At 61.3% G+C, this 12,403-nt stretch overlaps 1 protein-coding gene across 2 annotated transcripts in view; it reads left to right on the top strand.

Annotated features, from left to right (window-relative positions):
- The window catches only part of COL5A1 (collagen type V alpha 1 chain), a 161,424-nt gene that overhangs the window by 64,613 nt on the left and 84,408 nt on the right, over nt 1-12,403 (top strand). For both annotated transcript variants that reach the window (XM_065879585.1, XM_065879586.1), the window contains exons 5-9: nt 6,917-7,048; nt 8,240-8,377; nt 9,062-9,313; nt 10,188-10,355; nt 10,488-10,541. In XM_065879585.1, coding sequence (XP_065735657.1) covers nt 6,917-7,048; nt 8,240-8,377; nt 9,062-9,313; nt 10,188-10,355; nt 10,488-10,541 — 744 coding nt within the window. The remainder of the gene's footprint in view (nt 1-6,916; nt 7,049-8,239; nt 8,378-9,061; nt 9,314-10,187; nt 10,356-10,487; nt 10,542-12,403) is intronic.

Genomic DNA, 12,403 nt, shown 5'->3' with positions numbered 1-12,403 from the left:
CAGCTGGGCTCCGGCATCTCCCACCAGCAGCCGCTGTGAAGGCTGCACCAGGGCAGGGGCTCCGTGATGGGCCTCCGGGTCTGGAGTTTGGAGCTTGGTTTCCCATCCCACGAGGCATCGTGAAAATGCTCTCAAGACACAGTCATAAAGCTGTGATCACTCGTTGCATGTTTGAAGGGCAACATGCACCCCTTAGGGCAGCCAGGGGGGCACGACGTCTCCAAGTCGCCGGGTGGTGCTGCCGGAAGCCCTGTGTTGAGAAGGATTCTGAGTTGCCTCTGGTCTCAACGAGACAAAGCACAGCGGGAGACGGGGTCTCTGGGAGGGGCACGCGAGGTGTTCCGTGTCCCCAACCTGAAACGCAGACTCGAATAATTCCAGTTCTGGCTCCCAGCCTCTCTCGCTGGCAGGCTCTATTTTGATTTTCCAAGCTTCTGGCAGAGCCCTCCTCCTGGACCACCCGAGGGTGGAGGAGGGCAGGGGAGCCCCAGGTTTCCTTTGGCTAAATGGGGAGCCCAGGGGCTGCGTCCTGTCTGGGGTCGCCGGCCACCAGGACAGTCGCCCACATGCCCCCTTGCTGCAGAGAGAAATTGGTTGGCTCTGATCGGATGCTGCAGAAGGGGCAGAGGAGTTCCTGAGGCCTCACGGGGGACGGAAGGAGGGGTACTCTCGGGGTGCGGCGTGGTGGCTGCCTTTGACCCAAATGTAAGATCAGAGCTTGTCTGAAGACTGAAGGGGCCGCTCTAGGGCCTGGCTGCCCCTCACTATGACCAGAGCCTTAAGGATCCCAAATCCCAGGCCTTGCCCCCGAGCCCTTTAGGCCAGAGTGTCTGAGGGGCCCGGGTTCCTCGGGAGCCCCCGCTGGGTGTGGGGCAGGGGGAGACAGGACTTCTCTCTGCCCTGGATGCCTCAGGGTATTTATGAGGTGTTATGGTCATGGCTTTCAGGGCGTGCTTGAGTGTGGTGCCCCCAGGACACCTCATCCAGGGCCGCCCAGCGTCCCCGTGGCACCCCAAGGGCTGCCTGTGCCCCCAGTACCCCATCAGTGCTTTGGGGTCCAGGAACCATCCTGCCTCTGGTCAGAACCGTTGACCAACCGCCCCGGGTGAGAGCAATCAGAACCCCCGAGGGAGGCCGAGGTCCTCCCTAGCTTCGTGCAAACCTGGTGTTTCCCGTGAGGCCAGGGAGGTGTCTCCTTGGCTTGTGCAAGGTGGGTTTGGCAGCTGTTCCCTGAGCCCCAGCTTTGCCTCCCAGCCCTCAGTGGGGTCTGCTGCTGGGGGCTGGGGGCAGCGTCCTGAAGGCCCCCTCCCCACCCTGCCTTGCCCTTGGGAGGTGGTGCCACTGGGTGGTTTGGGAGCAGGGGAGCCACCTGTTCCGTCTGGGAGCCTAGAGGCAGAGCCAGTGCCACATCTGTCACCCCAGGGTCCTGCCCCAAAGCTCCTGGCCTTGATGGGGTGCCCGGGGACGTGAGCCCCCTCCCTGTGTGCAGGAAGAGGTCGGGGGAGGGCTGGAGGGAGCTCTGGATGAGGATCCGGGTGCAGAGCTTCTGGGGGGCTTTGCAGCCATGCCTCAGTTTTCCCTTCTCCATAGTGGGTGGGGGACAGTAGACCCCCGCCCTCTGAGGGACACGCCCACAGAACAAACAGGCATTTTTTTTGGTGTGAAAACCCACTTGAGGATTTGGCGGGAAGAATGATTTTCAACATATACGGGCATTTGCAGGGGAGGGTGGGTGCTGGAGATGAAGGGGGCTTTCTGCCGGCAGGGCCCTCGACTGATCACGTGGTCACTGCTGCAGTCTGGGGCATGGGTGGGCAGGTGGGGAAGCAGGCCTGGCCGAGGGCCGGGTCGGCAGGCACATTCCGGAGCCTGGGCTGAGTGGTGGGAAGCACCTCCACTCCGGCTGGGCCTGTTTGTGGGAGTGGATGCCGCGCCCTTGGCTTTGCTCATCGCCCTGTGCGGGGCCTGCGAGGCCTGGCGCTGGGCCGGACACCTTGTGATACAGGGACACAGAGATGCACCGGCCGCGTCCGCCACCCGGGGGCCTGGGCTTTCCGGGGAGGCAGGCCCTCCGCGGGCCACTGTGATGAGTGCGCTGGCTGCTCCTTCGAGGGCCGCACCCCCTGCCCGGGGTCACAGCTGCCCCCCAGATGCCCCGAGCCTGTTCTTTTTTCCGGTAACCGCATTTGGAGAGCGTATATTCAGATGTCAAGCTGCCAGTCCGTAGGGAGAAATACTTTATTTGAATTGGATGAAATTTGAACTAGAAGTCATGTTGTTCAATAAAACTGTGCGGTTTTGATTCACTGTGCCTGTCGTATGGTTCCTGTGTGCTGGAGAGTTTAAAACGTGGGCTGGGAGCCTCTGACATCCAAAGGGAGGGAGAAGGGGTGGCTGAGTGAGGGGGTGGCGCCGGGCGGGGGGCGCCCCTCTCCTGCTCTGCCCCCGTGACAGCCCCACTTGCCGTCACGGGCCCAGGGCTGTGGTAGCACAGGCTGCTCACCCTGCACGCCCACTCCTCCCACTGGCAGGAAGGCAGAGGGGCTGCAGACTGAGCCCCGGGGGCCTGCGGCCGGGCTGTGGTCGGTGACACTGACGGTGAGCGTCTGTCTGTGTTCCGGAGACAGTGCTGGACGTCGGCGTGGGGGGGCCACGCTCCACCCCTCCGAGCCCCCTGCGTGGAGACGGGCTGCCGGGGGTAGTTCCAAGTCCTCGCTCGTCAGGGGGCAGTTTCAAACCCGGGTTGGGAGGCCGCGTATTTGGAACTGCGCCTCAGGGATCGGGTAGGAATGGGCCTTTGCTGGACTCCAGGACTGTCACCCCGTCTCTAGGTCAGGTTACCCATAGAGCCTTTGGGAAGCCACGGAAGGTGAGGGTCCTGTCCCCAGAGCTGTGCGCACGGCCGGCCCCTTGCTTCACAGATCCCAGAGGCCATCCGTGGACCCACGCTTAGTGACTTTGGGTGACACATCACCCCAGCCCTGCCATGGTCCAGCGATGAGAGGCCACATCTGGCCCCTGCCTGGGGGCCCGCCTCTCTCTCTTCCCGGGGTCTGGCACAGAGAAGGGCCTCACGCACCTTCTCCAAATGACTGGCAGGGAGGGTGCGGCTTCCTTGCCTGGGCCTGTGGTTCTGACATGAGCAGATGGGCACCGTGTTCTTGCTCCGCCCGTGGCCCCGCCCTTCAGGAGTGCTGCGAGCCTTTTGTTGGATCCTGGCAGAGCAGAGGCTCAGTACCAGGGACAGACTCAGGCTTCTGGCCAGAAGGGGGCAGTGGGACTGGTGCAGGAATCGATGAAAATCTGATGAATACACAGTCTGGGTGTGATGGGGTCTTATCCGTGGGGCACAGGGCAAGCCCAAGGTGTTAGGAAGGGTGTGGGTACCCCTAGGCAGTGGTTCTGGGCCGTGCGTGCATCCACCATGTGTGATGCAGTAGCTTGCACTTAGTAGGTGCTCAGTAATGACTATTGAATGAGTGGATGGGTGGACGGAGAGAAGGATGGATGGTCCATGCATGGATGGGTGGGTGGGTGAGTGGATGGATGGTGGTCGGATGGTGGGTGATGCGTTCATGGACAGATAGATGGATGGGTGGGTGGGTGGATGTGTGGATGGTGGTCGGATGGTGGGTGATGCGTTCATGGACAGACAGATGGATGGGTGGATGGGTGGATGGGTGGATGGTGGTCGGGTGGTGGATGATGGACAGATGGGTCGGTTAGTGGATGAGGAACAGCTGGGCTCTTTGCCTGCAGTAAACATGCTCACGTCTTCTCCCTCCCCGGGTGCTGAGACCCGTTTCCTGCTGAGTCCCTCTTCTTGGCCTTGTGGCCCCCACCACTGGCTCCTCCATGTGTGCTCTCTTTGCCCCCTTTTCAGAAATACTGTCCAGGATACACCGGTCTTCTCGTTGTCATTTTCACGTACATGCCACCAGGTTCCCATGCTTCATCCCCCTGGGACCTTCGCAGCCTCTTAACTCCTTCAAACCCCGCCCCCCCCCAGGACCTTTCCTGAGCACCCCTTCCATGGATCATAAGTCTTTCACATACTTGTTGAGCACCGTCACTACACAAGGAGTTCTGCCTGGAGGACTTGTAGCCTCCACAGCTCGGTGAGCTGGATATTACTATCTTACGCCCATTTTCCGCAGAGAGAAAGAGCCGGGCTCAGAGAGGTGAGTGGGCTCACTACGGGCCACACAGCCGGAAGGTGGTCGAACAGAACAGCTCCTCCCCCACGCACCCCGGGTGTTGGGATTCCCTCTGCCCTTGGCAGCTGGCTCATGGGGCAGGTTGTCCCCCGTGTGTCCAGGGCTCAGGCTGTCCATCCATCCAAGCACAGCACCAGAGGAGAGGAGCCCACAACCCGATGACCAGTGTGTGCACCCAGAGCCCCGCCCAGCACCCCGGCACCAGGGCCCGAGGGATGCAGACTGACCCGCCAGGGTCAGGAGCGCATAGCAGGAGGCCACCCCGGAGCCTCCGGGGGCTGCAAGGCAGAACGTAAGGCTCTTCCTGGAAGAGGGGAAGCTGGCCTCAGGCCCCAGGCCCAGAGAGGGGCGTCTGCCTGATGGAGCAGAGGTGCAGGATAATCCGTGAGAACGTGCATCCCTCTGGGTGCAGCCCTGCCACCTGGACCCCACGACCCACCAGTGATGGCTTCACAGCGGCCTCGGGGCCCGTCCTTTCCTGTTACTCATGAAGTCTGGAAAAAGAACACGCTCGGCCGGCAGTAGCGCTCCGAGCTCGAGGAGCCCAACTCCCGGCATAGCCCCAGTTACCCCGCGTGGGGCGCCATCTCCGACGACAGGGTCCAGCGTCCTGTGTTCTTCCACATTCTTTTTCCTCCCTGAGAGCTCATCAGGTCCTGTAGTGATGGGGACCCGCCTGCCGTGTGACCATGACACTGGGCAGGTGGCCTCTCAGGTGCAGAATGGGGATTAAAAGGCATCATTTATAGGGTACGTGCGGGCACAAAGTGGGCGATGCCGTGTAGCTTCTCTGTCCAGTGCCGGATCTCCAGTAAACACCGTTTACGCGTGAGTCATTAATGAGGTGATTACTGTACCAGTCAGTTGACATGCATCCGATTGGGGCCAAAGCCCTTCTGCCAGGGGGACAGCGGATGTCTGATAAAGGTTATGAGACCTGCTTCTTCCTCGTAGCAGCCCTGTCGTTTTTCCATTTTCTGCACAGCATTATGGGAGCAAAGTGGAATAAAATGTTGGGATGCTTCCCCGAGCTGACATAGTGGCACTGTCCACTGTCAGAAGGGCGCCTCAAAAAAACCAGAGAGCCCAGTGGTTGTGGGTTCATCCACGTGTGGCAAGTGTCAGTACTTCATTCCCTTTTATGGCTGAATAATATTCTCTCGTATGGATGGACCACACCTCGTCTCTCCATTCACGCATCTGTATGCACTAGGGCAGTTCCCACTCTTGGCTGTTGTGAACAGGGCTGCGGTGAATGTGGGTGTGCATGGGCTTGAGTTCCTGTCTGCAGTTCTCCCTTGGGTGAACTGATTTGGGTGAATTGTTTATGTACCTGTGTTAGTTCTCAGCATTGGAATTGATGGGTCATAGGGTATTTTGCCTATTTGAAAATAAGCCCCACCTCCCACCCCTGTGGTAGGGGGTGATAGGAAAGGAGACGCGGTACTTCCAAGCCCTCAGAGTTTAGGGTTGAGGCTAAATGTATCACTCACAGGAGACAAAAGCTCTGAGCACTGGGTTGGCACCTGACAGGTGCTCATCAGGTGTCTGAATGGATGGATGGATGGCTGGGTGGAAGGATGGGTGGGTGGTTGGTTGGATGGATGTGTGGGTGGGTGGATGGATGGATGGGTGGGTGAGTGGATGGGCGGGTGGATGGATGGGTGGATGGATGGTGGATGGATGGATGTGTGGGTGGAGGGACAGGTGATGGAGGGCTGTATGGATGGATAGATGGGTGGGTGGATGGATGCGTGGATGGATGGATGGGTGGGTGGGGGATGGGTGGATGGATGTGTGGGTCGGTGGATAGGTGCATGGATGGGTGGATGGATGGATGGATGGATGGGTGGGTGGGTGGGTGGATGGGTGCATGGATGGGTAGATGGATGGGTGGGTGGATGGATGGATGGGTGGATGGATGGTTGTGTGGGTGGAGGGACAGGTGATGGAAGGCTGGCTGGCTGGCAGGTTGGATGGGTGCATGGATGGGTGGGGGATGGTTGGATAGATATGTGGGTTGGTGCAAAGGTGCATGGATGGGTGGATGGATGGATGGATGGGTGGGTGGATGGGTGCATGGATGTGTAGATGGATAGGTGAATGGGTGGGTGGATGGCTGGCTGGCTGGATGGCTGGGTGGATGGATGGGTGGGTGGATGGATGGATTCATGGGCAGATGGATGGGTAGATAGGTGTATGGATGGCTGGCTGGATGGGTGGGTAGGTGGATGGATGGATGGGTGGATGGATGGATGTGTGGGTGGAGGGACAGGTGATGGAGGGCTGGCTGGCTGTCAGGTTGGATGGGTGCATGGATGGGTGGGGGATGGGTGGATAGATATGTGGGTTGGTGCAAAGGTCCATGGATGGGTGGATGGATGGACGGATGGGTGGGTGGGTGGATGGGTGCATGTATGTGTAGATGGATAGGTGAATGGGTGGGTGGATGGCTGGCTGGATGGGTGGCTGGCTGGACGGGTGGGTAGGTGGATGGATGGGTGGATAGGTGGATGGGTGGGTGGCTGGATGGATCAGTAATGCCTGGATGGCCGGGTCGGTTGAATGGCTCTTGGAGGTAGCAGCTCCCCCAGAGGAGGCCTGGCCCCGAGGACAAGCTCTCAGGCATCAGCAGTTCTCCTGGGTCCCCACGTGGGTGCCCTCTGTGCTGCCTGTTCAGGGCTTTCGTTCTCTTCCAGGGAGACATCCAGCAGCTGCTCTTCGTCTCGGACCACCGGGCAGCTTACGACCAGTGCGAGCACTACAGCCCTGACTGTGACACTGCGGTCCCTGACAAGCCCCAGTCTCAGGACCCCAATCCCGATGAATATGTGAGTCCTGGTGGGAGCCGCGGGCAGACCGTCTCGGGGTGCTGGGCGTGGAGGGACACAGAAGCTGTGGGCCTCCCGTTTGAAGCAAACCCACTGGGTGACACTTATAATTGATCCCCGGGGCAAGGTGGACTCCTGACTCACTTTACGAAGGGTTCTGTGCTCCCAAAGCAGTGGAGTCAAAAAGGATGTTGGTAAAGAATCTTTCACCCAAGTTTCTGGGGGAAGAGAGCCATGCGCCCCCTGGACCAACACCTGGGTGGGGTGCTGTGAGCGGAAACGCCACAGGTGCCCCCGGCGGGCCGTCTGGAGCTGGCCAGGTAGGAGGGGCTCAGGGCTGTCGGAGCGGATGATGGCCCCTCTGACCCCTAGGGCGGCAGCTACTCTGAGGGGCAGCCTCGGCCCGAGAGTTTCAGGAGCGTGTCCAACGCCACTGTCCTCTGGCCATGACCCGCGTGTCAGTGGGTCAGCCTTTCCCATCCACCCGCCCTCACGCCCCAGCAGCACCTCGGTTAATTGGATTTGCAGTTCTTTGTACCATTTCCAAATGAGAATCCTCTCCCATCCCCTGCGCAGGTTGGACTCCTGTTTCTTTTAAGTAAAATTCGATCCTGCTGTCTATTTTTTCTCTGAGCTTCCCTTCTTTCACGAGCAGTCAGAAGAGAAGGAGGGGGGGACCCCATGAAGCTGTGGAGTCCTGGGCTAGGCATGTCTTTCCCACCCCGAGAACAGGGTTGGCAGTGCTCCCAGCTGGCTTGCTGCAGCCGAGGCCTCCTGGCCACGCCTCACCCTCCCCATGCCCGATACAGAAATGGGTCTGAGGGTGAGACCTCTCTGTCGCTGTGAAGTCCCTCCCGTGAGGCCTGGGCCTTCGGTGAAGGTCGGGGAGGGCCCTCGGTTTGGGTGGGTGCCAAAGGCTCAGAACGTTTGGACCTTTTAGGGCTCATCTCTCTTTGAAGGCCACCGGGGGTCCCCGTTTCCTTCCCTGTACTCCTCGTGGGGCTGGCTCTGCTCCCCCAGGGGATGGAGGGGGAAGACTCCTTTCAGGGCCCATGGGGTTGGTGCCTGGAGCTGGGCACGACTTTCGGGGGTCCGATCTTTCCAGTTGAGCCCACGAGGGAGGGAGATGGCGGGCTGGCATCTCGGGGTGGGGGGCCCGCACCCGCCTCACGTGGCCCTATTTGCTCTCAGTACCCGGAAGGAGAGGGTGAAGGAGACACCTATTACTATGAGTACCCCTACTATGAGGACACGGACGACGTGGGCAAGGAGCCCACCCCCACCAAGACACCAGTGGAAGCTGCTCGAGAGACCACAGAGGTGGCCGAGGTCTGGCCGGGTGGCTGCTGGTCCCTGGAGGCCGTGGTTGGCGGGGGGGGGGGGCCGGGGGCGCCGTGGCGAACATGGGGGCCGTGTGGAGATGCGTGGAGAGCAGGGGCGGTGGGCGGGAGCTTGGCAGGGAAATGGGGGACCGGGGACCGTATGTGCTTTGTCCTCACGGGGAGTGTAGGGCAGAGGGCCTTCTGTGGTGCGGGGGACACCAGGGGACATGGATGTGATGGAATCCAGTCCCCTCCCCAACGGGTGGCCGGGACACTGGCCCATAAGGCTCTAAGAGTCTGGAATGTTCTCTTACTTTTTTTTTCTTTGGTCACCACGTGGCTTGCGGGATCTTAGTTCCCCAACCAGGGATTGAACCCAGGCCCTCGGCAGTGAGAACGCAGAGTCCTAACCACTGGACCACCAGGGAATTCTCTGTTCTCTTACTTCTTAAAAAAAAATTTGAGATATAGTTCACCCTGTCCAAGTGCATGATGGCGGGGTTTAGCCGTGCACAGCACTTCCGCGGGCTAGGCTGTCTCCCCCGGCCTGAGGGGACCCCTGTGCCCCGATCCACAGGGGCTGGTTGGTTGATGGGTCAGCCTCCCTCTCAAGCCGCGGAGGAAAGCCCCAACCCGGTCCTCGCTGCGCCGGCCGCACCCCTAACCCTGCGTGTCTCTGCCCGGCTCCCAGGAGCTGACCCAGCCCCCCACGGAAGCCCCTCCGGTGCCCGACACCAGCGAGGGGGCCGGGAAGGAGGAGGACCCCGGCATCGGAGACTACGAGTACGTGCCCAGCGAGGACTACTACACCCCACCCCCTTACGAGGACTTTGGCTACGGCGAAGGCATCGAGAGCCCCGACGAGAGCCCCGACCGGTCCCCTGACCCGGGCGCCCGGGCCGAAGTTCCCACCAGCACGGTGCTCACCTCCAATGCCTCTAACGTAATTGCCTTCCCAGCGAGTGGGCTTGGTCCAGGGGAGGGGGCCGGACCCCGGGCTCTTCCTTCTCTACTCCTCGCTTTGCTGTCCTGGGGCAGCTGCCCTCCCCCTGCCCACCACCACTGGCCCTGCAGCCCTTTGCAGCCAGGCCATTCTAAGTGATCGCCGAGGACGCCCGGTGAGTTTGCAGTCACTGCCTTGCTGGGTGGATCTCAGTGTTGTCAGTTTTTCATCAGCAAAATGGGTGGAATGAGCCCCGCCCTCTGGGTCTCTTGGGGTTCGGTGGAGACGGATGAGGACATGCGTGTTCACAGACAGTGTTCCTGTCTGGGGCCCGGGCGAGGGCAGGCCAGACAGGTACATGAGCTGGGGGTCTGGACAAGCAGACCAGACACGAGGCCCGGTAGGACCATGGGCTTTCGCATCAGGCACACCTGACTTGAAGTCTCTGCCAGCGGCCTTGGAAAGTGATATCCCCTCTCTCAAAATCAGTGATCTCATTGACAACCTGGCACCAGTGTTCCCCGCCTCTTGGGGCTGCTGCCACGTCTCCCCTCTGGCAGCGGGTGTGGGATTAGGAGCTTGTTACCCCGAGACCCTGGGCCTTGGGTGGAGCCCTTGGCGGCCCCAGGTTCCCCAAGGACACGGTGCAGCCTGGGGCCACGTGCCCGTCCTTCTGCAGCCCTGATTTGCCGCGGGGTCTTGGGGGCTTTGGGGTGAGTCTCCCCGTCGTGAGAGGGAGACGATGACTCCCAACAAGTGAAACCCCAGGCTACCTGTGTTCTGTGACCTCGGAATGCCACGGTGCTTGGAGTCCGGGGGCTGGGGGCCTGTGCGTGTCCGTTCCTCTGGGTGACCCAGCCGCCTTCCCTCTCAGCCGGATCCGCCTCCGGAGGAGGGGCTGGACGACTTGGAGGGAGAGTTCACAGAAGAAACCATCAAGAACCTGGATGAGAACTACTACGACCCTTACTACGACCCCACCATCTCCCCGTCGGAGATCGGGCCGGGCATGCCCGCCAACCAGGACACCATCTACGAAGGGGTGAGTGGCTAGGGAGGGTGCCTCCCCGGGCCCTTGCGGGGGACCCCCTGCTTCACCAGCCGTATGGATTTGGTGTAATCTGTACCTTCTTCCTGTTCTCCCTCTCCTCTCTCTGCATCTTACAAACCTCAGATCGGACCACGGGGCGAGAAAGGTCAAAAGGGAGAACCTGCCATCATCGAACCAGTAAGACACTTTCTTATTGTCTCCCCGAAACCGGCGGGGTGGTGGGTCGAAGCTTGGGGCACGTGGCGGGTTAGGTAGGATGTGGCTGGGCCTGTGGGACCCCTGCGCCTCTATGCCTGGGGCTACCATGAGGAGCTACGTGACCTCGTGGATGCCACCCGCTGCTTGGAAAAGCGCCTGGGCAGGGGTAAGGTTCTGGACCTCGAATGAGGTGGCGGCCGCCTGGGATTCGAACGGGTCAGGACCCTTTGTGCTGCATGCTTAGGATCCGGGCACGTCACTGCGTGTCGATTTCTCCTTGTTAAAAGACTCGGCTTCTGGGAAGGAGGGAGCTCCCCTGGAGGGCAGAGGGGGTTAGCAGGCTGAGTGTGGCGGCCGGTCTGGAGCAGGGAGAGTTAGCCACGGACCCAGCTCTCCACGTGGGCTGTGCAGCCATGTGGCTGCAGCTGGTGGAACAGGGAAGCCTGGCTGTCAGCCGCGCCGAGGGGCTTTAATAAAACAGCTCTGCCCTGAAACTCCCACTGAGTGAAACTTCACTGTGCTGGGCTGGGGGCGACTTAAACAAAATGACTGTTGAGAACGTCTTAACCTTGGGATCAGGGGGAAGAGGGTCCCACGTGCACCTCGTGGGGCGGTGCGTGTTGGCGGGGGCCCCACTCTGCGCTGGCATGTCCTCTGCGCTCAGGGAGCCGTGCCTGGCCGGGGAGCACCAGGGTCCACCCTGTGGCCTTTGGGCTGCCGAGGTCCAGGCGCTGAGTCGGGGCAGGCGAGGTGCCAGGTGATCAGCCGGGTGGGGGCGGGGTGCCCTGCAGCTGCACGTGGCGGGTATGACATCGTGGGCTGGGAAGCAGCTCTAAGCGTGGGGAGGGGCTGGCTGCCAAGGTGCACGCCTGCCACGTCCTCCAAGAGCCAGAGGGAGGAGGCCAGCGTCCTGCACTCGACGGCTCATGAGGCTGGGGCCAGACTCCAGCTTTCTCTACTGCCAGGACTTGGTTGCCCCCCATGGAGGCTCCAGGACGCTTCCGATCTTGGGACGGAGGACTGAGGTGACCCCCATCCTCCCGTGGGACTGGGAAGGTTCTTTTGGAACCTCATCCCCCTTAGAGGCACCTGAAGCCCGTGGCTGGGGCATCAGGACGGGGGGACTAGATGACTGTCCCGCTCTGTGCCTCCTGCCCCGCCCCCCAGGGCATGTCCCAGGGATGGGCGCACCCGCTCCCCCTGGGCTGTGGCCACTGGGTACACACATCCTGTTCTCGGGCTGAGAACATTCCTTTCCCGGTGCTCCCCAAGGGTCCAAGGGAGTCAGGGCTTGTCTGGGGCCGGAAGATGGGGATGCAGAGGAAGTGGGCAGAGCGGCCGAAGGGGGACACCAGCACCAGGGGGCTCCTTGCTCGGCGACATGTAAAACCTTCACACCAAGTCCAGACTCGGGGAGGAAGGCGACCCTCGGGGAAGAGCAGTGCGGCCAGTGGTGCCACCTCAAGACACGGGGCTGCCGGGGACCCGCTCCAGCCCTTGAGGGGCTGTGCCAGAGGTGGACCACACCCTGTGACTTCCCTGTGGTCCAGCTGTGTGCAGACCACGGTCCACATGGCTTTGGTCCCCGGTGGACTTGCCGCCGACTCGGGTGCCTTCAGTGGTGTCCCCATCGCTTTGGTGAAAGGGGCATCCTGCCTGGGAAGAGGAGAACCCTCGGGCAGGCGGGGGCCAGGCTCCGTGGAGTCCTGGGTTTGGTCCTGGCTCCGGGAAGGCCTGGCCGGCGCCTCGGTCAGGACGAGCTTCCTTTTCACATGTCCCTCAGACCGGGCTGCCCCCGTGTGAGAGCCATAGCATCCCAGGTCCAGGTGGAGGCGGGTGAG

This window comes from Phocoena phocoena, chromosome 6 (genome assembly GCF_963924675.1).
Source record: "Phocoena phocoena chromosome 6, mPhoPho1.1, whole genome shotgun sequence".
In the NCBI taxonomy this organism is placed as follows: domain Eukaryota; kingdom Metazoa; phylum Chordata; class Mammalia; order Artiodactyla; family Phocoenidae; genus Phocoena; species Phocoena phocoena.
The sequence above is the reverse complement of the archived record's forward strand: the minus strand, read 5'-3'. Positions and strand labels throughout refer to the sequence as shown.